The sequence below is a fragment of the Nomascus leucogenys genome, chromosome 3, assembly GCF_006542625.1.
Source record: "Nomascus leucogenys isolate Asia chromosome 3, Asia_NLE_v1, whole genome shotgun sequence".
NCBI classification, from domain to species: domain Eukaryota; kingdom Metazoa; phylum Chordata; class Mammalia; order Primates; family Hylobatidae; genus Nomascus; species Nomascus leucogenys.
In genome coordinates this window covers 1,421,047-1,447,950 of record NC_044383.1, presented here as the reverse complement: position 1 = coordinate 1,447,950, position 26,904 = coordinate 1,421,047, and the positions used below count along the sequence as shown (strand labels likewise).

The following is a 26,904-nucleotide window of genomic DNA, read 5'->3' as shown; positions in this document are numbered from 1 at the left end:
AGTCTGTGGGTTCAAATTCAGCCCCTGCAGGCTGGGTAGAGTGACAGATGGAGTGACAGCATCGCCCCGTTACTCCTGTCTCGCCCCAAGCCTCTAACTCGGTTTTAAGGGAGATCAGCAGCAGTTTGCGTGGACAGGTACACCCCACCCCGCGCGCCCTCCACACTCGCCCAGGGTTTCGGAGTCAGGGCCTTCTTGTCTGGTGTGGGACGGCCCAAAGGGCCTGGAAATGTGGCCGGGATTCCCATAGCAGTTTCTCCAGTGCGCGCTCCCTGCCTGGCCTTTCCAGCGCCCAGCGTGTCCTGAGGGTGAGCAGCCGCGCGTGGCTGAGACTAACCCAGGGGCCAGAATGGGGCGTTCAGTACCCACTACGTGGACAGCGCCAGCTCTGCGCAGCGCGGCCGGGCAGCAAGAGGCGGGGCGAGGGCGCGGCCGCCAGGTCCGCCCAGTGCACCTGCCACGCAGACCTCGCTACAGGAGGCTCCGAGACCGGATCCTGTCGCCTGCTCCTGCCATGACCGCGCGGCAGCCTCAGGAGCCTGCGAGGCCTCTGGCCCGGCGCAAGCTTGGCTGTGTGTTCCGCTGCGTGGACGACGCCTTCGAGAGCAAGACGCTGCCGCTGGACGCCCTGGGCGGCGGCCGCCCAGGCCCTCGGGTTGGGAGGCGAGTCTGCGGGGCGCGCGGAGACTCGGAGCAGTCGGGCCAGCACTGCGGAGACCCCTCAACGGCCGCAGCAAGTCCCCGAGGGCAGCCCGGCTTGGCCCAGGCCCGGGACCCCCAGCAGGTAGTGACCGCGGGACAGAGGCCGTGGGCCCGGGCCCGGACTCCCCGAGACCCTCGCACCCGGAGGACGCCGGGCGTGGGGCTCCCCTGCTCCCCCCTGCGGGGGCCTCCCTATCCGTAAAGGTCCTGAGCCTTCTGGGTCCTGCGACCACCCCCACCCCGAGGTCCCGCCCGCCACCGCGTCTCTGTCCCTGGGGAGGGCGAGCGCCTCTTTCTGTCTCGCTGTCTCTGTGTCTCTCCTACTCGCGCTTCTTCTCCTGCCCTCTGTCTCTCGCGGCCAGCGCGGAACAGCCTCGCGGGATCACAGCCTGGCGCTGGACCCCGGCCCGGGTCATCTGCGAAGGAGCTGGCTTTGGCCAAGGCGCCTTCCTGCACGGGTGCAGCTCCCAGAGCGTCGCGGCCCGGGGTTGACTGGCTCGGAATCCCGGGGCCTTGGGAGCCTTGCGTCTCCCGGGACCTGGGTTCCGTGCTGGAGGGCAGCGGGGGCGCGAGCGGGGCCTGGCAGGACGTGGCCGGACTCTCTCCCTCGTCTCCCCGGGGTGCAAACTCCGCACACATCAGCCGGAGCAGGTTAAAACTCCCACCCAGCGCTCGTCTGCAGGTCCGCGCGGGGGCCCGGGGTGCAGAGATCAGACCCTGCGGCCGCCCCAGCGTGGGGGGCTTTAAAGCGAAGGAGGGGCTGAGGGCGGGGGCGGGACTGATGGGCGGGCGGGGGCGGGGCCCGGGTTGGGGCGTGGCCTATCGGGGGCGGGGCATGCCAGGGGCGGAGCCGGGGTGGGGGCGGGGCCCAGCGGGGGCGGGACCGGAACGGAGCCGTGCGGCCCCGCGCGCTCGCAGTCTGTCTCCCGCCGCCCCCACGCACGCATCCCGGCTCACGCGTCCCCCCGCCCGCCCCCGCTCGTGCCGCCCCTGCCAGAGACCCCCAGGAGCAGGATGTCCTTCCAGGGCAAGAAAAGCATCCCCCGGATCACGGTGAGCCCGGACCCGCTTCGCCCGGCTCCCCCTGCCCGCCGCCCGGAGTGGGGCCTGGATGCGGGGCGGACCCTCCTGGCCTTGTGCGTGGGCGGGGGGGGGGGGTCCCTGCCTTTGCATCTGGCCCCTGTCCCGGCTCCCGCCCTTCCCTGCCCAGCTCCTTCGCGCCCCAGGGTCCGAGAGTCCCCACGAGCGCCGCGCAGACCCCCTTACGGAGCGGGGCGCCCAGGCCCGGCCCGGCCCTGCCGGCTTCCGGGAGCCTCGGCTGCGCCCGGGGAGAACCTGGGGCCGGGCGGCCTGTCCCTCAGAGCGCTAGAGGCTCCTTCCTCCCGCGGCGGTCGGGTGGGCGAGGCGGGCGGACGTGGCCCTTTGTTGGCCCGGGCTGGTCCGGGGCGCGGGGAGATGCCGTTCCCGGCGCAGCCCCTGGGCTGCCCGCCCCTTGGACGCACTGGCGCCGCGTCGGGAGCTCTTTGTCCGAGACAAAGCGATTTAGCCCCAGCCGCTCTGGCCGGAGTCCCTGGTGGCCCCGAACCCTTCCACTAACCTGGGTTGAGCGACTCCAAGGAAAGCGAGCGGTCAAGGGCCACTGGCCGGGAGCCCCGGCAGCCCCTGAACCTTCGAGAGCAGAGACCCCTCCCCAACACCCACACGCACCGGCGCGGGAGGTCCCGCTCTGCCAGAAACAAAGCCTCCCCACTCGGGCGGCGGGAGATGGGGGTGGGAGGAAGGAGGCTTCGGGACCGGCAGGACCTGGGCGGGGGAGTCCATGGGGTCCCAGACCCGACTCTGGACTTGGCCTCGGCGGGAGGGCCGTGGGGTCTGACCTCTGGCATTAGCTCGAGCCGTGGGCTGTGGGCCCCACTCCCCGAGACGCTGAGCGAGGAAGGAGCCCTCCCCTCTCCAGACGGGAGGGGCTGCTGCCTCCAGAGGGTTCTGCCCCACTGGGTCTGGTCTTGATGCAGGAGGTCTTGCCAGCCAGCTGGCACGTGGGGGTTGAGTTTGGGGGTGGCAGGAGGACCCCTTCCCAGGGCAGGTCAGGCAACCATGTCAGTGCGGAGGGGCAGCTGCTTCCCGGGAACTTTCACCTTTATCTGCATGAGTTGCAGTAAGAAGAGCATGGCCCCAGCTGCGTCTCCTCTGGGTTCCAAACCCAGTCTCAGTGCGGGTGCCTGAACACTTGGGTGCCTATGAGCAGAGAGCCCAGACCACACGTCTCCTCAAGCCTCCCTCTGCCCGGTTGCGTTTTCTAGGGCTTCCTTGAAAATGCATGGGTCCCCTGGGAGGGGTGGAAAGTGAAGAGGAGGGACAGCGCCGGGAAGGCAGCCAGGGCCTGATGCGGCCACAGAGGCTCAGCAAATGCATGGTGGCGCCGGGTCAGGGCTGAGCCTGGCGCTCAGCTGGGACTGGGCAGCAGGAGGAGAGGAACAGACAGCTCTGTAGACCAAGGGTCTAAAACTTCTTCCACAACCGGCCCGAGAGTAAATGTTGTCAGCCTTGTGGACCACGCTGTTCCTGTCGCGGCTGCTTGGCCCTGCCAGGAAAGCAGTCCTGGACATTTAGGAAGTCAATGGGCACCACTGCGTTCCAACAAAACTTTATCTGTGGATGCTGCAGTGTGAACTTCGTAGAATTTTTGAGTTATGATATACTCTAATTGTTTTCAGTGAATATACAAGAACCATTCTTAGCCTAGGGCTATATGAAGACAGGTAGAGGGTTGGGTCTGGCCTGTGGCATACTCTGCCAACCGTTTGTAGACTATGGGGTAGTGGTTGGCAGGTCACTGGGATCCTGAAAATACAGCCCCGCAGTTAGATGTCAGCAGTGAATCCTGTAATGGAGCTCCTAGATAATGAGCTTCTCATTCTGAGAGTTTTACGAATTGTGTGTTTCAGTTTAATGCTCTTGGGTTCAGACTGACGGTGTGTGAAGGCTGCAGCCCCGGGCTAGGGCCCTGGCCACCTATGGGTGGGCCCTGGAAACCCAGAGCAGGAGGCCGGACCTCTCTGCTAAATGCAGTCCTGCCTGGTCAGTTGTAGGGCGTGCTGAGGCGCACGCGAGACAGTGGAGGGAAAAGCGCTGCCGAGTCCAGCCCGTGCGTGCGTCCTTCTCCACCTCCTTTCACTCCTTTTTTGTGTTTCTCTCCCCCATTCTGCACTGAGGTCAGATCTTCACCTCTGACGGTCACGCAGAGTCCCATCAGTGACATCCCACTTTCTGCCTAATCTTCTGCTTCCCGGCCATCTGGTAGGATTCTTAGAAGTGGATTTATGACTGCCAAGCACTGGAGTCAATCCCTAATGCCAGGGCTGTGCTGCCAGGGCTGACCCACAAAGAGCCGGCCTCACCAGCCTGACGCTCTGTGTCCCACTGGGAGTGCGTCCGAGCTGCACTGGAACCTGAGGTCACCCCATCTCTTCCCCATCACCCCCATGGCCTCTTGGTCAGCAAGTCCTGCCCTCCTGACTCCCAGCCTCTCTGGAATCCACTCTCCTCCCGTCCTTTCCCATAGTCCTGTCCCAGAGCCCCTCATCTCACTCAGAAATCACCCCAGCAATGATCCCACTTCCACTGTTACACATCACAATCTACTTTCTAACACAGCAGCCAAGGTGATCTCTTTAAAACATCAAGCCAGGATTGAAACCTGCTTAAGGCCCCCAGTCAGGGGTCAGGCATGGAGTCCTCAGGCCTACATATCCTGCCCCTGCCAAGCTCTGGGCACCGACCTGCCTCTGGCACCACCACCCCACCAGAAGGTTCCAGCCCTCGGCCTCCTCCCAGGTCTGCTGATGGCAGCTCAAGCCCTTTCCTGTCCTAGGGCCAGGCTGCTTCCTGGCTGGAACGCTCGCCATGTCCGCCTTGCCCCTGTATCAGCCACCCCGGCCCCAGAGGTCCTTCTCGAAGCCCCTCTCTCATGGCCCTACCATGGCGCCCTCACTGTGCTCTGTGCATTTGTCATGTCTGTGACGATCTGTGCACATGTGTCTTTGCTGCCGTTGGTCTCCCCTCAGTGAGAGGCAGTCTCCTCAGGTGGGGACCATGCCTGTGGGGGCACTGCTCTGCCTCCGTCTCCTGGCACCATCACGGGTCTGCAGTGTTTGGGTGGAACCAAAGTCCAGCTCCATCAGCTCCCAGCCTCCTCCATGTGGGTGGAAGACGGTGGAGGAGAGCAGGATCCCTGAGGCTGCACAGGAGGCCGTGAGACAGCGTTCTCCTCCCACCTCAGGCTGGGGCTCCTTAACCAGTGGTAAATTAGAAGATGCAAATATGACCTGTGGCACTGCCACACTTTCACCAGCACAGGCTTTGCCCTCAGTGAGGCCTGAGCAGCAGCTCTGCGGCGTGCGTGGCGCTTCCAGGAGGAACTGTTTTTGAGTTCCTGGTGCCACTTCTTCGGGAATAGTAAACCGCTGCAGGCTTTTGTGCTCGTTTTTACGTCTAGAAATTTTGCCTGAATGTTTCAATCATAATTTCAGAGGAAGGAGTTGCACCAAGGGTGTTACTGAGTAACTCAGTTTGGAGAAGAATTACCCTTTGTTGTTCCCAATAGAGTGACCGCCTTCTGATCAGAGGTGGGAGGATCGTGAATGACGACCAGTCCTTTTACGCTGATGTGCACGTTGAAGACGGCTTGATAAAGTAAGTTTCTGCCGAAAATGAAAATACGTTCCCAGCTCGTGTGCACACACTGGTCACGTGGTATCCAGGCAGGTGAAAATACGTTCCCAGCTCTTGTGTACACACTGGCCACGTGGTATCCAGGCAGGTGAAAATACATTCCCAGCTCTTGTGTACACACTGGTCACGTGGTATCCAGGTAGGTGAAAATACGTTCCCAGTTCTTGTGTACACACTGGCCACGTAGTATCCAGGCAGTTGAAAATAGTTCCCAGCTTTTGTGTACACACTGGCCACGTGGTATCCAGGCAGTTGAAAATACGTTCCCAGCTCTTGTGTACACACTGGTCACGTGGTATCCAGGCAGGTGAAAATACATTCCCAGCTCTTGTGTACACACTGGTCACGTGGTATCCAGGCAGGTGAAAATACGTTCCCAGCTCTTGTGTACACACTGGTCACGTGGTATCCAGGCAGGTGAAAATACGTTCCCAGCTCTTGTGTACACACTGGTCACGTGGTATTCAGGCAGGTGAAAATACGTTCCCAGCTCTTGTGTACACACTGGCCACGTGGTATCCAGGCAGGTGAAAATACGTTCCCAGCTCTTGTGTACACACTGGTCACGTGGTATTCAGGCAGGTGAAAATACGTTCCCAGCTCTTGTGTACACACTGGCCACGTGGTATCCAGGCAGGTGAAAATACGTTCCCAGCTCTTGTGTACACACTGGTCACGTGGTATCCAGGCAGGTGAAAATAGTTCCTAGCTCGTGTGCACACACTGGTCACATGGTATCCAGGCAGTTGAAAATAGTTCCCAGCTCTTGTGTACACACTGGTCACGTGGTATCCAGGCAGTTGAAAATAGTTCCCAGCTCTGTGTACACACTGGTCACGTGGTATCCAGGCAGGTGAAAATACGTTCCCAGCTCTTGTGTACACACTGGCCACGTGGTATCCAGGCAGTTGAAAATAGTTCCCAGCTCTTGTGTACACACTGGTCACGTGGTATCCAGGCAGGTGAAAATACGTTCCCAGCTCTTGTGTACACACTGGCCACGTGGTATCCAGGCAGGTGAAAATACGTTCCCAGCTCTTGTGTACACACTGGTCACGTGGTATTCAGGCATTGACTTTTGGGTGAAATCCATGGGAGAGGTTTCTTTTCCAAACCCATCCTTGGCAGCGGTAAGCTGGTGGCCACTGTCAGAGCCCCGGCCTTTGGGGAGGGCAGAGGCATGTTGGGTGGCTGTAGGGTGAAAGCAGGACACCAGCTTCTGCGTTTCTTTGTTCATCATGGCACTTAGTACCATGCCTGGCTCACAGCAGGTGCTTCCTGAATACTGGTGCCCACACCTATTAGTGCACCTGCTTCTGTCAAGCCGCTCCCACCTCTAGTCAAAAAAGTAGCAACCAGGGACCTGAGTGGGAAACCACAGGGCGTGGCGTCTGTGTGAGGCTGGACCCTGCAGTGACCGTCCTGAGCTGCGCCGAGGGATGCTTTGCTCCCTGGCACTCCTGAGGAGCTAGTCCAGTGAGTGGCCAGCCGTGCTGGCCTTTTCCTTGGGGTCTGGAGCTCATGCAAACGCTTTAGCTCTGCTGCGTTGCTGGGAGCCCATCTGGGCTCTGACCTGGGCTCCCTGTAACCAGTGAAATCTCTGCTGTTTTCAGACAAATTGGAGAAAACCTCATCGTCCCTGGGGGCATCAAGACCATTGACGCCCACGGCCTGATGGTCCTTCCCGGTGGTGTTGACGTCCACACAAGGCTGCAGATGCCCGTCCTGGGCATGACCCCGGCTGATGACTTCTGTCAGGGCACCAAGGCAGCGCTAGCAGGAGGAACCACCATGATCTGTGAGTGTCTGGGGCTCCTCCTCTACAGGGGGCAGCCGGCGTCTGCCGCCCCTCCCTCTGGCCGGGTGTTTGTGGGAGGAGGCGTGTCGCCTAAAGGTGCCTCTCTCAGCTGTCCGCCTTTATTGCATCTGTCTGAGAACCTAGAGTGCCTTTCTTATCCCTGTGTCTCGCTTTGGGTGTTTCTGCGTGGCCAGCTCTGGAATGCTCCTGGGAGTTCCAGGGCTGGAAATCAGTGACTGATGTGTGTCCACTTGTTCTTTCCTGGGTACTAGTAGCCGGCCCAGAGCTGGGGTTTGGAAAACTCAAATGCCTTGGGTGAGGGGAGGGGTCATGCTTTCTGAAATGCCAGATACATGTTGACCTTGAGCCACACGCCTCGGAAGCTTGACATCTGGAAGGTTCTTGCTCATGTCAAGAAGAGTTAAGGATGGAGACTGTATTTTTAGAAAAAGATAAAAGCAATGCTCATTATTATTCCATCAAAAAATAACCAGAGTTACTATTTCTGTAGTGTTGGCTGCGTGCCCAGCACGGGCTCTCTCCTGACACCCATCGGCTCACATGCTCTCCTCCTAAAACCCTCTGAGCTCAGCCCGGCTGGGCTCAGCTAAGCCTAGTTTAACAGGCGGGTGAGGGGAGTCTGCCTGCCCACCATGAGCTCGTGGTGAGCTCAGGAGCCAGGACGAGGCCCCAGAGCCTAGACCTTGACCGCGCTGTGTGACCTTGGGTGCCATTCACTCCGCTGCATGCGTCTGGAGCAGACATCACTGCTGTGGTTGAGAATGGGTCTGAGGAGCCTATAGCTGAACCTGGTTCTATGGTTTTCTAGCTGGGTGACTCCAGATAACTCAGCTGGCTTATATAAGTCACACTTTGTTGATCTGTACAACAGAACACTGGCCTCACGAGCTTGTGAGGCATGTGTAAGTTAATGCACCTAAGTTGCCTTGTGTCCCTGGCACTCTGGGGAGGGCAGCTCTGAGGACCCTGAGACACCTCGCGGGGACATTTAGCCATTACCAGATCACAGCTTGGTTTGGTTTACTCAGCCACAAAGGGAGGAAAAACCAGCAGCAGCCCACCTTGCAGTCTGAGGAGACTGGCCACTGCTCACGCCCTTCAGGGGGTGGCCCAAGCCAGTCAGGACATCTGCACAGTGGAGACCACCTGCCTCGTGCCAGTGCCAAGGCACCTGGCCAGCTGTGGGTCCCCGTGAAGACAGAAACACCACAGACACGAGGCTGGTCTCTGTCCTGCTTCTGTCTTCCTCGGCCTGCAGGCCCAGGCTGGCACTGTGGGTGGCTGCAGGGAGGGTGGGTGCCCACTTCATCCTGTTGGGATGCGTAGGGGCCCAAGGGAGGGCTGTGCTGGAGGAAGGCATCCCTGGTGGGCGTGCCCTCCTGTCAGACCACCTGGCTTGGAGCTGTCCCTGGCTGCACCAGGAGAAGCCAGTGAGCAGCGTTTGGGCCTTGGGTATGTGGTTCGTGGGGCAGCAGCATGTTGGCTGTGTGCAGGGGGCAGGATGGCCCCTTTCAAGCCTTGTGGGGCACTCGGGAAACCAGCCCAGCTCCCACTGTTCTAGGAAGGCACCCAGAGGCGGGGCCCAGCACCTTGGACAGTGCACTGGCCCAGCCTGGCCCTGGGGGTGCCTCACCCAGGCTGAGACAGGAGCTGGAGGCAGGGCAAAGCCCTGACCTCCCGTGCTCCTCCAAGTGCAGTGTGGGAGTGGGGATGGTTTGGGGTGGGGCTCTTCCTCTCTCCCCTCTCCCTTCTGTGCTCAGAGGGTGGCTGGGGGACTTGGGACAGAAGGTTCCTCTTTGAACAAAGCGACAGAACAGGTTCGTGGCAGCGTCATCCTCTCTCAGGGGCCAGTGGCCTCTGCTGTGTCTCCCTCAAATGGTCCTCTGGTCTCTTGGGAACATGAAACAGAATCTTCCATGGAGGAGGCAGAGGTGGGAACCAGGGACCGGTGGGGGAAGCTGCTGACCATGCTGCCTTCACAGTGGACCATGTCTTCCCCGACGCGGGTGTGAGCCTGCTGGCGGCCTACGAGCAATGGCGGGAGCGGGCGGACAGCGCGGCCTGCTGCGACTACTCCCTGCACGTGGACATCACCCGCTGGCACGAGAGCATCAAGGAGGAGCTGGAGGCCCTGGTCAAGGAGAAGGGTGAGGGTGGCTGGAGGGGCTGGAGGGCGGGCATGGAGCCTGGTGGAGGGGCCTCTGCCCTGACCCTGTGTCCTGCCGATGGTGCTGCTCTGCCCTGGGGGCTGGTGTCCAGGTTTGAGTGGAAGTTGGAGAAAAGTCATCTGAAGGCCCATCCCACCTTCGGAGGCCCTAGACCAAGAGGCCTTCTCTTTCCCAATCCGAGGGCCCCATCCTGGAATTGTCCTCCCGATGAAAAGATGCAGCAGGTCCCTCGTTTCTTAGAAAAGAGGCTGCCCAGGGTGGAAGAGCAGCAGTTCCCCATTCTCCTAGCATCTGGGGGTCCTTTCAGAGGGAGACCCTTTTAAATCCGTATCTCTTTGTTGTCACCGATGCTGAAACAGATCAGTCTATAAACAAGTTAACATTTTTCCCCACAAAAAACCTTCGCAGCTAAAACCACATCAGAGTTTCATGGTGGGTTTGACAAGTGTCATATCTGATTATAACTGATCTCTCCTAATCTGAGTCCAGCCCACAGCTTCCAGCCTGGAGGTGGGGGCGGGATGGGGTCCGGGCAAGTCCAGAGGCTGTCAGGCCCTGGCACTCCCAGGGATGCCTGCTACCTACTCCCCACAGGCCTGAAGGGGGCAGGGGCATTTCTTCAAGGCCATTCCTCCGGGTTCCCATTCCCCAGAGGGTGACGGTCATCACACAGGTGCCCCTTGGTGTCAGGACCCCTCACCTCCTTGCCCGGGGGCTGGTGGAGCCCGTCAATCCTTGGTCCCTGGGCCTCACTCCAGGCAGCTGCTGTGCCACCCATGCTGTTCTGTGAGTGGAATCGGGAGGCCTGTGGCCTCGTGTCTCAGAGTGGAGGTGGGAGCAGGGCCTCCACCTCCCCACACCCTGTGTTGGCAGTGCTGGGGCCTCTGCTCCCCGAGCGCCATGCAGGAGTCATAGGTCCTGTGCCCACGGGGTGGCGTTGCAGGGACAGCACTGCATCCCAGCCATCACCTTCGTCAGACACTCGGGGGCAGGTCTCAAACTCCAGGTCACATGCAGGTTGCTACCTGGAGGGATGGCTTGTGGGGCACAGGGTGACTCAGTTTCCCCAGCGTGCCTTAGCTTGTCACACTAGCACTTTCCACCCAGTGAGGAGGGGGTGCCGTGGGCTGGGTGGGCTTGAGTGATGGGAGGTTGGGATCCTGCCTCCAGGCCCAGGCCAGTCCCCACACAAGTTCTGAGTCCTGAGGGAGGTGGATGGGCTTTGGCTGCCCAGGAAACAGGAGAGCTCAGCCCTCTTCCTGTTTGAGCCCCAACATCAGAGGCAGCCCCTGGTCCTTCTGCTTGTCCTAAGGGCCCAGCCCTGATATCTGGGTGGTCCCACAAGCCTGCACTGTGAGCCAGGCATGGCAAGTGGGGCTCCAAGGCCCTGCAGGCAGGTGCTGGATGTGCTGGATGGCCAGAATGCAGGTCAGCAGCACAGCACGGCCTGGGCCACACTTCCAGGAGGGAGCCAGTGGAACTCAGGCCAAGAGCCCAGGCACAGTGATTCTTCCAGTAACAGGGGGGTCTGCTGGACTGGTGTGAGGGGTTCTCACCCGCATTTGCCGCTGGGTGGACAATCAGTTCGTAACCCGGAGCACAGGAGCGGGCGAGGAGGGCCTGGGTGTAGCTGCCTCTGCCTCACTTCCCAGCTTGCTGGTGTTTGCGTGGAAGCGGGGGTCTGCTCGCAGGGCTGGCAAGCCAGCAAAGGAAGCACTGCGGGGGAGGGGCCCAAGACCCCCAACCCTCCAGTGGGCAGGAGCAGCAGAGGCTCCTGGGGTTGTCTGACTGGTGATGGCTGAGCCTCTGACCCCTGCCTCTTCTCCAGGCGTGAACTCCTTCCTGGTCTTCATGGCATACAAGGACCGGTGCCAGTGCAGCGACAGCCAGGTAAGGGCAGGCGTGGAGAAGGGAGTGGGCAGGTGTGTCCCAGGCCACTGCTGGTGCAGGCGCAGTCCCACCCACGGCCCCACCACTTCTCTTCCCAGATGTACGAGATCTTCAGCATCATCCGGGACCTGGGGGCCTTGGCCCAGGTGCACGCTGAGAACGGGGACATCGTGGAGGAGGTGCCATGGGGCAGGGCTGCTGGTGGGGCAGGGGCTGCCGTGGGGCAGGGGCTGCCGTGGGGCAGGCACGGGGGCTGCCGGTGTGGCAGGGGCTGCCTGTGGTGTGGGGCAGGGGTCTGAGGGTGACTTTCATGATACGCAGACATCAGCACAGAATCCCACAAAACCTTGAGGGAGGGTCATAGCTTACCCCGAGTCAAAGGTAAACCAGTGAGTTAGAGAGACTGGGGGGTGGTGGGAAGCTTTGAGGCCATAAAACAGCTTCTCCTTGATCAACACTTCTTATCCAAAATACCTCAAAACCACAGTGTCAGCCCCGTGGATCGAGGCCCCTCCTGTGGAGCGGGGTCCTCTCTGGGGGTTGGGTTACCACCTTCCTTCCAGCCAAGGGCACCCATGTTGACAGGGCCACATCCTTCAGACACATCCCACTGGGCTGGGGAGGGCCTGAGCCCGCATGCAGTGGCGCCGAGCCCCCAGGCCCTTGGGGCTGTGAGGCAGCCTGGCTCCCGAGCCCCTGGGCCCTGCACTTGTTTTCCCCTCTAGCTCAGGCACCCACAGGTACAGATAGAGTTCAGAGGGTGGGCTACCCCATCCCCATGGGACCTCAGTGGGGGTCCCCACACAGGACACACCTCCCTGACACTGCAAACCCACAGTGAGACTTCCTGGGACAGGACGGGCTCTGCCCGCGTCCTGAGCTCTACAGGAAGATGGTGGCACTCAGGCAGGGGCACGTGGGGGGTCCCCAGTGTCCTCGTCCACCCGTCCAGCTGTGAGGGCATCGGGGCATCACAGACACTTCTGTGGCCCAAGGCCAGGCCCCAGCTGCACCGTCAGGAGGTCGTCCTGAGTCCAGCGGATGCTCCACCTACAGCGGGAGGGAGCCTCAGTATTGGGGCTGCTTCTCCTGGCCAGTAACATGTCTTCCCTGACACGAGCGGACGCTGTAGTGCAAATCTCCATGGAAGGGCAGTGCTGGAGGAAGGAGTGGGCGTCCATTCCTGACCTGCAGAGCCCTCCCTGCCTGTGCACACCCCTCCCTGCCTGTGCACACCCCTCCCTGCCTGTGCACACCCCTCCCTGCCTGTGCACACCCCTACACATGCCCCCGCTGGGGGAGTCAGTGTGATGGGCATAGTCGGGGGGGTGGGGTCTTGGCGCCATCAGTCAGGAGCCCTGCAGCCTTGGGCGAGCCACTTCCCTTGTCCGAGCCGTCCCCTCCTTGGTAACTCAGGGAGCAGGAATCACACCTCTCCAAGCCCCTCTGCCCTCTATTCTGAGTTCTCTGTGGCTGGGAAATTCTGGGAGGCCTGAGGGTCCAGGACCACTTGGGGAATGGGGCCTCCCAGCCTTGGGCTTAGCATCCAAGGCCCAGGCGCCCTTCAGGGCTGGAGCGAGGCATCCTGTTGGTTTCTTTAGGAGCAGAAGCGGTTGCTGGAGCTCGGCATCACTGGCCCCGAGGGCCACGTGCTCAGCCACCCTGAGGAGGTAAGATCCCAGGGCACCACGGCACACCCGAGCCAACTCCACCCAGATCACTGCTGCCTGGGGCTGTGCTGACCCTGGCCCCGGGCTCCTGGCCCCGCCACTGTGCTCACCCCGACCTCATCTGGGAGGCATGAATCCTCCCCGTGCCAGGCACTTGTCCTCCATCCCCCCACAACCCTACAGCCTATACCCGAGGCCCAGAAGGTGGCGTGGGCAGGTCCAGGCACTGAGCCCAAGGCTGGGCCGCTCCTACTAGGCTGCCCTGAGCCTGGGATCCCATGGGTGACCCCTGGGCATCCCCATTGCCCACACTGGTCTGGAGTCCCAGGGCCTTCGTGTGGCCTCATCCCTCTCATCTCATCCCCAGGTGGAGGCTGAGGCGGTGTACCGAGCTGTCACCATCGCCAAGCAGGCCAACTGCCCTCTGTACGTCACCAAGGTGATGAGCAAGGGGGCGGCTGACGCTATCGCCCAGGCCAAGCGCAGAGGTGAGCACCCAGCCCGGCTTCTGATGCCGAGGGGCCATGGTCTCGGCCTCCTTGGTGCAACCCTGGGGAGATGCAGGTGCCCTGAGTCCCTGCATGGGGGTGGGGAGCTGGACCCTGAGTCCCCGCATCGGGGCAGGGCGGGGCGGGGGCTGGACCTGAGTTTCCAGCCGCGCTGGAGCAGCAGCTGCTCACCAGCGGCCCTGAGGCAAAACATGGGGCTGCTCATCCTATTTCCAGTGGGGGTGGGTGTGGGGAGAATGGAATGATGAGGAGTGTCTCTAAGAGAGAATTCCAGTTCCAACAAGGAGGCCCCCCTACATTGCTATTTGCTGTGTCCAGAGCCGGGGTGCTACCCGCCCACAGAATGCCAGCCAGCTGGAGCCTGGCACTGCAGAGAGCCTCAGGCCTGGGGGGGGCACCCAGAGCTGTGATTGGCAGCGGCTTCACTGTGGGGTCCCCCAGAGACTACTGGGCTCAGAGGGTCCAGGGAGCCCCAGCAATCACTGGGGCTGGAGAGGGCCAAGGATCCGGGCACAGAACCCAGGTGACGGGTAAATGAAGGGGTGTCCCCAAGGCAGCCTCTGGATCTGGTCTGGTTTCCCCTTCTCCTGCTATCCCCACTGAGTCCTGAGAGACCTCGTTTTCTGGGCCTGCCTGGGGCTGTGCAGGTCCCTGGGCAGGGAAGGAGGTGGTGGTGCCCTTCTATGTGTTTCCTGCATCAAGGGTTGAAACTGAAACGCACTCAGTTAACTGGGAAAAGGACTCTGAGGCGTGCAGGTGAATGGGGGTCTACAGGGGTGAGGCCCGGGCCGCACTCAGGACACCAAGCAGCCTGGAGGCAGTAGGCCAGACCCTTCTCAGGGGTACCCCACCTGCCAGGCCCTTCTCAGGGGTACTCCACCCGCCAGGCTCTTCTCGGGGGGTGCCCCACCCCACCTGGGAGCATTTCTCCCCCACCCACTGGTGGGAGCTGCCTCAGCTGTGAGCTGGAACCCTGGTGAGGCCATGGCCAGGGCACCCCAGGCCGGTCAGCCGCCATGCAGTTCACTGTGCCTCACAGCCCACAGGCACGCCCTGGCCCCGCTGGAGTGCCTGGGGTCCTGGGGTGGGGTGTGGGCAGAGAGAGGACTCGGCGTCCGCAGGCCAGACTCCCTTTCCCAGAAGGACCCCCAGGGCCAACCATGTCTGCCCGGGACCCAGGCCTCTGCCCCACCTCCTGCCCAGGGCCAGGGACTCTAGACTGGGCACAAGCTGTCCCAGGCAAGGAAAGCGAGGGGCAGTCAGGGGTGTCAGCAGCAGCAGTGCTTGGGGCCCCAGGGGGTGCAGGTGGCCGGCGGGGCACCTCTCATGGGCCTCATGCTGCAGGGGTGGTCGTGTTTGGGGAGCCCATCACCGCCAGCCTGGGCACCGACGGTTCCCACTACTGGAGCAAGAACTGGGCCAAGGCCGCAGCCTTCGTCACATCACCACCTGTCAATCCAGACCCCACCACGGCAGACCACCTCACCTGCCTGCTGTCCAGGTAAGCAGCCACTCCAGGTGGCCCCAGGTTGGCCGCCCACTGCACACCCTGCCAAGGCTGTGGCCCCGACACCCCAGGCCTCTCCCATGGCTCCCGTGGGGCAGCCCAGACAGTGGTGGGGTGGGGGGGGAGTCTGAGCCCTTTGGTCCCAGCGGGGGCTCCCCTGTACAGAGGCACCAGCTCTGCACAGCGAGAGCCGCTCAGATGACCTCTAGCCCCTGCGGCTATGCTGGCCAAGGGGGCTGGAGCTGACCTGGCCTCTGCCGCCTCAGGAAGGCGAGGACCCCTGGGCCCCTCTGACCCTGGCTTGTTTCCAGCGGGGACCTCCAGGTGACAGGCAGCGCCCACTGCACCTTCACCACTGCCCAGAAAGCTGTGGGCAAGGACAACTTCACGCTGATCCCCGAGGGCACCAATGGCATTGAGGAGCGCATGTCAGTGGTCTGGGAGAAATGCGTGGTGAGCACAGACCTGGCCGGGGCACGCCGTCTGGGGAGTGGCTGTGGGCGGGATTCTGACGGCTGGTCAGAAGGGAACCCATCTCACCAAACAGATCAGAGCACACGGGCTCCAGGGTGGCAGATCCCCTCCCAGGGCACCTCAGACACGTGGTTCTGGCCCCTCCAGACGAGGTTCCAACAGCAGCAGGGGCAGCTGGTAGCCCCCTGTCCCCCAGCAGACTCTAGTGGTGCCTGGACACTGTGCCCAGGGGTCAGCATGGGGCCTCCATGCTGTGACGTTAGTGCTCTCCTGCGATGCCCTCAGGACCCGTCGCACACTGCCCCGCCCTGTGCCCTCCCGCATCCTCGGCCCCACCGCCCCCTTCTGCGCCCTCCCGCATCCTCGGCCCCACCGCCCCCTCCTGCGCCCTCCCGCATCCTCGGCCCCACCGCCCCCGGCAACTGAGCTCTTCCCCTCAGCTGCTCCTGCCTCCCCAGCCTCCAGGGCTCCCCAAGGAGACTGTCACGTCCTTCAGGGGACACAGGTGTTGCCATTGAAGCTTCACTCTCGCTGAACCTTCGTGGAAGCTTTACCCACAAAGTGAATGCAGAAAGCCTTCACCCAGGAAGGGGCAGACCAGCAGGCATCACTGAGATGGGCTCACTGATTCACCAGTGCAGCCTGGCAGGCGTTCTTACCCCGAGTATTGCCATGGTGAGGGCCGTGGCTGGAGCCCTGTCCTGATCTTGGCTGCCTGGGTGGCACTCTAGTGCCCGTCTTCGAGGGGGCCTGGTATCCATCTTTGTGGGGTCCCAGCGGCCCAGCATCTGACCTTGCAGGGGCCCCGTGTCCTGCTATCCAACCTTGTGGGGGGCCTGGTGGCCCAGCGTCTGTCCTCATGGGGGCCTGGTGGCCTGGCATCCATCCTTGTGGGGTCCTGGTGGCCCAGTGTCTGTCCTCGCGCAAGCCCCACCCCAGCCCCACCCGTCGCCCTCAGCTCAGCCTTCTTGTTCCCCAGGCCTCTGGGAAGATGGACGAGAATGAGTTCGTCGCGGTGACCAGTACAAATGCTGCCAAAATCTTCAATTTTTACCCAAGGAAGGGGCGAGTGGCTGTGGGTTCTGATGCTGACCTGGTCATATGGAACCCCAAGGCCACCAAGATCATCTCTGCCAAGAGCCACAATCTGGTAAGAAAAGGCAGCTGTAAGTCAGAGTTGGCCTTTGTGGGGCTGGGACCCCGGGGCAGCCTTACCAGGAGAGGCGCAGGACAGAGGCCCACATGGCAGCAGCAGTGGCCTCAGCCATCCCAGGGCCGTCCACACAGCCTGTCCCAGGCCAGGCACTGAAACAGGCCCTGTCCACGTCACCTCGCTGCGTGGCCACTCATCTGTGGTCCCCTTGTGCCGTGGAGGAGGCTGGGGCAGAGCAGTGCCGTGTGCACCTGCTTAGCCAAGGGAGAAATGATCCTCCCTGCCTGCCTACGCCCCTTTGTCCTTGAGAGAAACAAGACTCAGAAACGAGGTCCGTAGGCTGAGGGGGGCATTCATCCCAAGTTCCAAGCCCTCAGTTCCAGCATCTTGCTAGGGGCTCAGTGCAGGCACACCGGGCCTGCTCCACGCTGGGCGGCCGCAGTGCTCCAGCGGCTCATCGGGGATGGGACTGTTGGGCCCCAGCTTGGAGGCACTGGACCCTCGGGCCTCTCTCCCCAGAACGTGGAGTACAACATCTTCGAGGGAGTGGAGTGCCGGGGAGCACCCGCCGTGGTCATAAGTCAGGGCCGAGTGGTGCTGGAGGACGGGAAGATGTTTGTCACCCCGGGGGCGGGCCGCTTCGTCCCTCGGAAAACATTCCCAGACTTCGTCTACAAGAGGATCAAAGCTCGCAACAGGGTAGGGCGGCACCCGCAAGGGTGTTGTGCAGGTAGGCAGGTGGGCAGGTGGGCGCTGAGTTCTGGGCCCAGAACGCACCCCTGGTCAGCCTGACCCGGCCCTCGGAGGGGTCAGGAAGACGGGGCGGGGCCGCTGCTTGTCCAGGGCCCTGGTGGGTCTAAGTGGAGCAGAGCCTGCTCCCAGAAGATGGCAGGGGAGGAGCCCATGGCACTGGGACCTTCGGGCCCTGGATCAGCTCTGCAAGCGCCTGTGAACGGCAGCTGGGTCCCACCCGAGTCATCCACGGTTGTTAGAGAAAATACAGATATAAAGTGAGCAGAAATCTAGCTCCCCACGGGAGCTGCCAGTTGGACCTCAGTGTGGGTCCTTCTGGGATTGCCCATGGACAGATGTGCACACCGATTTGTGGACTGGGGCGTGTGCTCCTCTCCACACGAGCTCTCAGGAGCTCAGCCACGGGAGCCCCTCCCCGTGGCCTTCCAGTCTCTTACTGTGGTGACGCCACGCTTGCCCAGGATCATCCGTGTCCAACAGTGCAGCAGGCGTGGTCTGCCCAGACCACCAGGTGCTTCACACATGCACAGGGACACTCGCAGTGGTGTCTGTGCACACACAAGTGCACATGGGGCCTCGGAGGGAGGTTGAGCGTGTGCGCCTGTGTTGGTAAGACTGAGGGGAGGGACGTTTGCGCACACGTGTAGGTGGGACCACAGGTGGGCGTTATACATGTACGGGGAGGACTGCAAGGAGGGAGGCATGTGTGAACGTGGGGTGAGCACCCCCCCAGGGCAGCCCCAAATTCCTGAAGCTGGCACTGGAGAGGCGCAGAGCAGGCCCAGCCCTCCAGCTACCCATGCTCAGCCCCTCATGCCCCGTCTCTGGCCCTCCAGCTTCCCATGCTCAGCCCCTCATGCCCCGTCTCTGCCCCCACCCCCCGGCAGCTGGCGGAGATCCACGGCGTGCCCCGTGGGCTGTATGATGGGCCCGTCCACGAGGTGATGGTACCTGCCAAGCCAGGGAGTGGCGCTCAGGCCCGTGCATCCTGCCCAGGCAAGATCTCAGTCCCTCCTGTGCGCAACCTACATCAGTCGGGGTTCAGCCTATCTGGTGAGTTGGGCCTGGGGCACCGGTGGGGGTGAGGGGCTCTGCCGGAGCATCTGGGGCCTCAGGTACCAGGGCTCAGCCTGTGTCCAGAGGGGCTGCACATGGAAGGCAGCCAGCTGGGGACTGGGGCAGGAGATGCTGCTGGGGGTGTTGTGGGGGCCAAGGGCTGAGCCCAGTTAGGGAGGCCCCTCCTGCCCGCTGTCTGCCCAGGGTAGCTGTGATGAACCCTCACCTTTAAGAGAGTGGCACTGGGGTGGGGCTGTCACATGGAGCCCAGGAGTGAGCATGGATCCAGCCTCAGGGGAGGTGAGGGGCCTTGATGAGGACATCAGGATCATGTGGAATCCAGGTCCCCACCCAGCCGGCCCAGAACCAAGCGTGAGGCACAAGGGAGGGGTCTGAGCTGTGTCCTGGGGCCCCAGAGGGATACACAGGAATGCCTGGGAGGGCTGAGGGGTCTGAGCTGCGTTCCGGCGCCTGGAGGGATACACAGGAATGCCTGGGAGGGCTCAGGCTGCCAGGGTCCGGCCTCTGGCGTCGCTTCTGGTGCATCCTCCGGACCCTGGAAGGTGACAGCAAAGCCCTGCTCACCTCTTGGGGACTCAGGCCTGGGGCAGGACCCTGAGAACCCAGCTCTGTCTGGGAGGCCAGGGGCAGCCTTTCATCACCCGTGGCCCACAGCAGGGATGAGGCAGGACTGGCCTGGGCTCCTCTCGGGACAGGAAGGGCTTCCTGCAGGGTCAGCCTGGAGCCCGCGGTCCCTGCAGGTCTTATGATCTCCTGGGCAGCCTCGCCTGCACCCCAGGCCTCAGGGATGGGAGGCCTGCTGGGCACCTGGTCTGCTTGGCCTTCTGGTGGTGGCAGGTGTGCGGGGGCTCCGCAGTCCTGGCCCCACTGACGCAGCCACTGACTGCCTCACGCCTTGAATAGAAGGGACCTTGCCCCTGCCCCTGCCCCATTCTCCCCTGCCCCTGCCCCTGCCCCATTCTCCCCTGCCCTGCCCCTGCCCCATTCTCCCTGCCCCTGCCCCATTCTCCCCTGCCCCTTCTCCCCTGCCCCTTCTCCCCTGCCCCGTTCTCCCCTGCCCCGTTCTCCCCTGCCCCATTCTCCCCTGCCCCGTTCTCCCCTGCCCCATTCTCCCCTGCCCCGTTCTCCCCTGCCCCTTCTCCCCTGCCCCGTTCTCCCCTGCCCCATTCTCCCCTGCCCCATTCTCCCCTGCCTACCTGTGCCCTTTCTTCAGGGTCTCAGGCTGATGACCACATTGCCCGACGCACAGCACAGAAGATCATGGCACCACCCGGCGGCCGCTCCAACATCACTTCTCTCTCCTAGACGCCCAGGACCGGCCCTGTGAGCCGTGCTGGCCCCACCCGAGGCCACAGGGGCCCCAGGGCACTCGCCCCCTCCTTAGCGTTTTCTTTTGTAGAAGTTTCTTGAAGGTGCTTGGCGGTCTTGCCTTCCCCCTCCACACAGGCTCTCCTTGTGGGGTCCCAGGTCCTGCTGCCAAGAGCCTCTCAAGAGAAGGGCTGAACCTGGGGAGATGTCACTGCCAGGGTGAGGTGGCGCCACATGGCAGGGGCAATGCCGGCAGCCTGAGCCCAGGCACCCCAGTGCCCGCTGGGCCCAGCATGGGGACAGGGAACCTGCCAGGCTCACAGCATGGGAGCAGCTGGACACCAGGGTTCTTGGCGAACCGGCGAGGGGCCGAGTCCCGCCTGGTGGGCATTTGCCGCCGCCTCCCCACCACCAGTCACTGCCTCGCAGAGCCCCACACTCCCGCAGCCACTCCTCAGGTCTGTGCCCATCGCAGGCCCGGGAGGAAAGTGGGCACAGAGCCCTCCTGCCTCACACAGCTGCTGAGACTTCACGGACCCATGAGAACTTGGTGCAGCACAGCCCCGCCCGCAGAGGGTCCCTTTTACGCACCCCAAGGCCCACACCTAAGCTTGCGTGTAGCCCTCGTCCAGGGAAGTTTTGCGATGCTTTAGGAGGACACTGTCCTCTTCTTAGATTGTGTATTTCCGTAGGCTTCGTAGTCGCAGCTTTGTACACTGAGGACGCTAGCCAGGAACCTGCGCATGCCACCCACCGCCCGGACAGGCAGTCATCCTGCCTGTGATGTGAATCAGGCCCATTAAAGACGTCTGGGTTTGAAGCCGCCTGTGCGTGGAAGGCCCCGTCTCCTCTCCCCCACGCCGTCTCTACACAGGCAGGGCCTGGCTGGCTGTGGGCTGGTCTGACTCCTGCAGCCACAGCTCTTCTCCCCTGAATGGCAGGGAGGAGCTCATCCTCTCAGGGAAGAGGGCCGGCAGGGCAGCCAACAGCCAGGGCGGGGCCGAGGGCCCCCCGCTACATTCTCATCGGACAGCCCGAGCCACCCCAGAAGGCCGGGCAGCATGCATGGGAGTGTGTGGAAGTGCAGCACACCCCACCGCCACCCGGGTGGGCACTGCTCACAGACGCAGGCCCAGCACTCAAGGCGGGGCAGCTATGAGGCTCTGACCCGAGCCCCCGGTGTGTGACTGCAGTGCTGGCGCACGCTGTGCCTCATAAAGGGTGCGTGCATGTGTGGTGCTGGCGCACGCTGTGTCTCATAAAGGGTGCGTGGCTACGGTGCTGGCGCGTGCTGTGTCTCAAAGGGTGCGTGCATGACTGCGGCGCTGGGGCGCCCTGTGCCTGGTAAAGCGTGTGTGTGTGTGACTGCGGCGCTGGGGTGCGCTGTGTCTCAAAGGGTGCGTGGCTGCGGTGCTGGCGCACGCTGTGTCTCAAAGGGTGTGTGCATGTGTGGTGCTGGCGCACGCTGTGTCTCATAAAGGGTGCGTGTATGACTGCGGCGCTGGGGCGCGCTGTGTCTCATAAAGGGTGCGTGTATGACTGCGGCGCTGGGACGCCCTGTGTCTGGTAAAGCGTGTGTGTATGACTGCGGCGCTGGGGTGCGCTGTATCTCAAAGGGTGTGTGACTGCGGTGCTGGCGCACGCTGTGTCTCAAAGGGTGCGTGTATGACTGCGGCGCTGGGGCACGCTGTGTCTCATAAAGGGTGCGTGGCTGCGGTGCTGGCGCACGCTGTATCTCAAAGGGTGCGTGTATGACTGCGGCGCTGGGGCGCGCTGTCTCAAAGGGTGCGTGGCTGCGGTGCTGGTACGCGCTGTCTCTCATAAAGGGTGCGTGTGTAACTGTGATGCTGGTGCGCGCTGTGTCTCATAAAGCGTGCGTGGACGTTCCCAGACGGCTGTCCTCATCCCAAGAGCAGGGCCTGGTCGCAGTCACTGGGCACTCACTGCTGGCTGATGATGAGCAGAGAGCCAGGGACACCTTGTGCCGCCGGTTCTCTGGCCCCTGCCCATGCACCGATGGTGATGGAGAAGTTCCTGCCACGGTCTCTGGGGACCACAGACGGGCCCATCTCTGACCCTGGGCTTCTTATAAAGCTGTGCAGATCCCAGGCAGCGGCCCTGGGCCCTCAGCATTTCCTTCCCGGGGCTCCCTCTGGCCCAGACGTGGGAGCTGATGTCCCCCACACCAGCATGCCCCGCTCTGCCCCAGTGTGGGGGGGGTGATCAAGGGAACCAGACAGCACCCACACCTCACCAGTGTCTTGGAGGACAAGGTGCACCACCCTGCCATGTTCCCCAAACGCACTTATTCAAACCCCCACCTGTCCTTCCCCCGAGCCTGTCTCTGACATCGCCAGACTTCCACTGAGCACACGGCACCTCTGGACCCTCGCAGGGACCGGGCCACCCTTCCTGGTGGTGACATGGGTGCTGCGTCCCCCATGTGAGCTGCTGAGGGCTGGAAGGCTAGTTTCTGCCATGATTCAGAGGACGGGTGGGTGGGGGACGGGGAGCTACGTTCTATCCCCTCGGACTTCTGACTCTGCTCGTGGCACAGCCGGTTCTTCCCCAAATGTTCTTTGGCTGTTGTCATCCCGCAGCCCAGCCAAGGACGGGAGGGCCCTGTTTGCCAGGGGTGCAGCGGGGCTCATGGACACAGCTCTAAGCACGTGTCCACTATGGCTGCTGTCCCGGGAGGGGGCATAGACCCGCCACACCCATTTCCCCAGAGGAAACCAGCACAGGCCTGTCTGGAGCACTGGGCTGATGGGCTAAGCCCATCCTCCAGCGAGACCAGAGAGAAGCACACAGGCCATTTACCCAGTTGCAATTCCAGCGACAGAACCAGCCAGCCGCAGCAAGAGGGATGTGTCCCTTTATGGAGGGCCAAGCACTGCCTGGCACTGCAGTGGCTCCACCGTGCACAGTGCTGTCCCAGGCTCCTCTGCCTTCCACAGCCTTATGGCTCCAGGGCCACGGAGACGGGCACCCACCCAAAGCCATGGTCCTGGAGCTCTGCCCTGAGGAGCTGCCCACCCCACTGGCCGCCCCAAGTCCAGGCCAACCAGAAACTGCAGGCACGGGCCTGACGTCCGGCAGACACAGGGCATATGCAGAACACACAACACGGAGTGGTTCTCACATTGTAATTCTCAGAGGTGAAAACTATACAGACATTGCTGGAGCAGTTTGAAGCTCTTGAAAACATTCACCTCCCCACCCACTACCCCCAACCCACACCCTTGACCTCCAAGAACTGAGCCGAGCCTGGGGCACCCGCAGCCTGCGCTGCAAGGGTCACCTTGTGAGGAGGGCCGTGCACAGCCTCGGAGCTGAGCGAGGACAAAGACTCCTGTCCCAACCACGGCCCCAGCTCCCCGTGAGCGGTAAGAGGGTGCCCAGCAGCGCTTCCTCCGTCCAGGCGGGTCTCAGGGGCCCACAGGCAATGCCCTCCTTGCTGCCCTCCACAGGTGTCCGCTGCACCCACAGCCTCTTGTCCCCTGCACCACCATGAGCCTGAGGTGTGAAATGTGTCCGGGGCACTGTGGGCACCACCAGCCAGGCTGCTGGGTGGGAATGTGAATGCCACGCCTCGGCCCATGGCCCTCCCTGGGTCTGGCAGCCGGGTCTCCAAAGCAGCTCGAGGGGTGAGGACCACGGGCGTCCCGGCCTAGCCGCTCCCGGCCGAGGGGCAGATGGGGCCACACATGGGCAGGGCAGAGCGTTCCACCTCGTCCTCCACAGGCTCCACAGCATCCCTGGACTCAGGGGTGGGGAGAGGTTCGCTCGGGAGGTCCTGGCTCCTCTTCAGCCTGGGGTGGCAGGAACACACGGAGGGCGTTACACCCCCACCTCCCTGGCCTCACGGTCCCATGACTTGCCCATGGGCTCACGGGATGGGCCATGGCATGGATGCCCAAGCGTGGGCCACAGGCTGGGTGTCTGCTGGAAAGGCCATGCCCCCGACACACTGGGTGCGGCAGGGAGCCTGGGGACGGGTGGGGGTCCATAAGCACGCTGGCGAGGCTCGGCGAGTTTCCAGCCAGAAGCCGAAAGGCCTGACTGTGCAGGTGCCATAGGTCAGTGACTTGGGAATGAGGCTTCTCTGCCCCGCGCAGGCAGAGGGGGCATCCATCCTCCCTTGGGCCCCACCGTGGCAGCTGCTGCTATTTCTGGCCTGCCTTGCCTGCTGCCAGTCATCTGTGTCCTTTCTGTCCCCTAGGGCCTGACATTCAGGAAAGGTCTGCTGAGAGACTGAGGGCGTGCCTGGGTGGGGGAGTTGACGTGGCTCTGATGGGGCCTCCTAGGAAGTCACCACCCCTCATCTGAGTCTCTCCCCAGAAGATTCCAGCCACGGGCCCCGCGTGGAGCACAAACATGCCAGAGCCTGGCAGGGGTCTCCCACCGCTCCCCTCCACAGCGGCTGCTCAGAGTCCCCAAAGAGAGCGGGGCCATGCACCCCAGGCCCACAGAGGTCACGTAGCTGCAGGGCCTGCAGGGTCTCAGGGCTCGTGTGAGAGCGGGGCCACACACCCCAAGCCCACAGATGCCAGCTCACGTGGCCAAGAAAACCTTAACCTGAGCCCCATTTTCCTCCTCTCGGCCACCATGCCCACCCACCCCCAATACACTCACTTTTCTCTGTTAAAAATGACGAAGTCTTGCTGGATTGCATCAAGGCAGTCTTGAAGATAGTCGTTCTCCTGTGGACGGAAAGGCACACGTGAGTGTGGGGGACGCTGTCCAGGTTCCACCCACGTCCCCTCGAGTGAGTGAGTGGCATCCCCATCAGGCCTCCACCTGTGGCTTTCTTTGGATGATGGCTTCTGGGCTATTGAAGTGCCCCAGCCCTCCAGCAGCCAGACTGCCTGGGAGCTCGCGTCTCCGCGGTGATTCATCCAAGCCCCGGGGATGCCAAGGCCCAGCTCCCTTGCCTCGGGGTGGACTTGCTCCGTGGGGGCTGCAGGACCAGGCGGAAGCTGTTCTCTGCGGGACTTTGCTGGAAACCACTCCGTTGCCAGGCCTTTCCCATCTCATACCGGGTTCTCCCAGCCCCTCATCACGGCACACACGTGCCCGTCCCAGGCCTGCTTCTGGGGCCCTGCCCAGAGAATCCTGGAACCAGGGCTGTCTTAGAAGCAAGCCCTCAGGACAAGCTTGTGGACTGAGGCTACCCCTGGCAGGACGCACCCTTACTGGTGTGTGATGGGCAGGCAGGACTACTTCCTTCGGGCAGCAGGACCACTTCCCAAGATGCAGGGGTCGGGGGAGGGCGTGGGTGGGGTGGAGGGGGTGCTGGCCGCTCAGCGTTGGCAGGGTGTGGGGAAAGCATCATTATGGTGACCGTGGACTTGGATGGTGACGTCGGTCACTACCAACGTGTAAGCAAATGACAGACCCAGATGAGCCAAGTCACAATGAAAAGTGCAGGGAGTCGCAGGCCTCGGGGTGGCATTAAAAGGGCCCCCACCTCCTGCAGCTGAGGGTGTTGAAAGGGGCCCCATATCCTGCAGCTCAGGCCAGAGGATGCCCACTTGTGAGGACCACAGAACCTTAGATCCATAGGAAGTCACCCAGGTCACAGGCAAGGCCCTGGGAGGGTGGGAGCTGGGCTCTGAAGGCTGGAGGGGACGTGTGAGTGGATGCACACCAGAACGCTCACCCGTATCTAGACATACAAAAGGTACAGCAAAACCCAGTGTTACCATCTTACGGGACCACCCCACCATGCGATTGGCCAGTGACGGAAGCATCATTATGCAGCACGTGACAACAGTCTGTGTTCAACCGAGACGCTTTCACGGCCCCAGCCAGGGCTAAGGGGAGTCTTCCCTGTCACAGTGTCGTCTGTGCCTCGAACACCTGGACACTCTTGCCTGCTATCCATGGATCCTATTTTTGGTCTCGCTCTATCACCCAGGCTAGAGTGCAGCGGTGTGATCTTGGCACACTGCCAACTCTGCCTCCCGGGTTCGAGGGATTCTCCTGCCTCAGCCTCCCAAGTAGCTGGGATTACAGGCGCCCACCACCCTACCCAGCTAATTTTTGTAGAGACAGGGTTTCACCATGTTGGCCACGCCGGTCTTGAACTCCTGACCTCAGGTGTTCCGCCCGCCTCGGCCTCCCAAAGAGCTGGGATTACAGGCGTGAGCCACTACGCCTGGCCCTGTGGATCCTATTAATGCTGACTGCCAAGTGGCAAGTACTCTGGACACCCTGTAAACCCAAGAACAGAGTGTGGGAGGCCAACCCTGTGAAGACGCAGAAGGCTGTTCTCCGATGAACGTTTCAGGGATTTGGTGACATGCATCACACTGGATGCGCCCGCCAAGATAAAGGACAAACCGTCTCACCTTGCGCCTCTTCCCACGAGGAGGGAGGCGTAGGGCTCGATGCATTTCTCGGGTTTGGGGAGCGGCTCACGTTCCCCACCCCGAGGCAGTGCCCTCCGTGTCTCTCCTGGATCTGTGGTGGTGTGAGGGTTTCACCCTGGCAGCGGGAACGTGGACTCTCTCTTCCCAGCCCTGCGTGGGGACTGTCCCATCCGCTCCTCCTGGTGGTGTCACCCTGGTCCTGGGCGTTCCCCACACGTGCACGGTGTGAGTGGCCAGCACCTTGCCGAGGACTCGAGAAGCCGGCAGACTCCCAAGCTCTCTGCGGGCAGCCCTCTCCTCTCCCTCCAGGCTTTGCCCTGTCACTGTGGCCTCCCCTGAAGGAGTCGCCATCCTGGCAGGGGACCTGTCCTTAGTCATCAAGAAGAGGACAGGCTGGGTGATTTGCTGTGTCTCAGCGCACTCTGGTCTAACCCTGATATAGGCAGACAAGTCTGCAAACTCTGGCCGGCCTGAGAAGGTGATGGTGACCTAAGGCTCAGACTGCTCAGAATGAGGGCGTGACCGAGCCACTGGGGTCCTGGGATTCACAGCGACACTGGGTGGGAGGGGCTGCGGTGGGCGTCCGGGATGCAGAACATGAGTGCCCATTGTGGCTCTGTGTGCAGCCCAGCGACAGGGGCTGTTGGTCATCCTGCAATGTCCACAGCCACATTTTCCTAGGCAGAGAGGCCACCAGAAGCCTGAGGAGCTGCTCCAGAAACATCTAGAAGAGGTGGCTCTGAGCAGCGCCTGAGACGGGCTGTGT

General features: G+C 62.3%; 2 protein-coding genes across 6 annotated transcripts in view; one reads left to right on the top strand and one right to left on the bottom strand.

Moving 5' to 3' along the window:
- Positions 1-154: 154 nt before the first annotated feature.
- Positions 155-20,601, top strand: DPYSL4 (dihydropyrimidinase like 4). 2 transcript variants are annotated; one of them, XM_030805120.1, is made up of 14 exons: positions 155-784; positions 5,309-5,397; positions 7,050-7,234; positions 9,238-9,402; positions 11,252-11,313; positions 11,412-11,492; positions 12,915-12,983; positions 13,351-13,471; positions 14,837-14,993; positions 15,311-15,452; positions 16,453-16,623; positions 17,146-17,325; positions 18,267-18,432; positions 19,670-20,590. In XM_030805120.1, exons 1-14 carry the CDS (start codon positions 350-352, stop codon positions 19,759-19,761), a joined length of 2,115 nt encoding a protein of 704 aa, XP_030660980.1. In that variant the 5' UTR covers positions 155-349; the 3' UTR covers positions 19,762-20,590. The 2 variants fall into 2 exon arrangements, with proteins under 2 accessions (XP_030660980.1, XP_030660990.1); XM_030805130.1 differs by lacking the exon at positions 155-784 and adding an exon at positions 1,575-1,755 and having other exon boundaries at positions 19,670-20,601.
- A 2,292-nt stretch (positions 20,602-22,893) lies between these two features.
- STK32C (serine/threonine kinase 32C) overlaps positions 22,894-26,904 on the bottom strand; it is a 101,902-nt gene continuing 97,891 nt past the window's right edge. For all 4 annotated transcript variants that reach the window (XM_003275476.4, XM_030805072.1, XM_030805083.1 and 1 more), the window contains 2 exons: positions 24,400-24,467; positions 22,894-23,576 (listed from right to left, as the gene is read on the bottom strand). In XM_003275476.4, the coding sequence (XP_003275524.1) occupies positions 23,435-23,576; positions 24,400-24,467 (210 nt within the window). In that variant the 3' untranslated portion in view covers positions 22,894-23,434. The remainder of the gene's footprint in view (positions 23,577-24,399; positions 24,468-26,904) is intronic.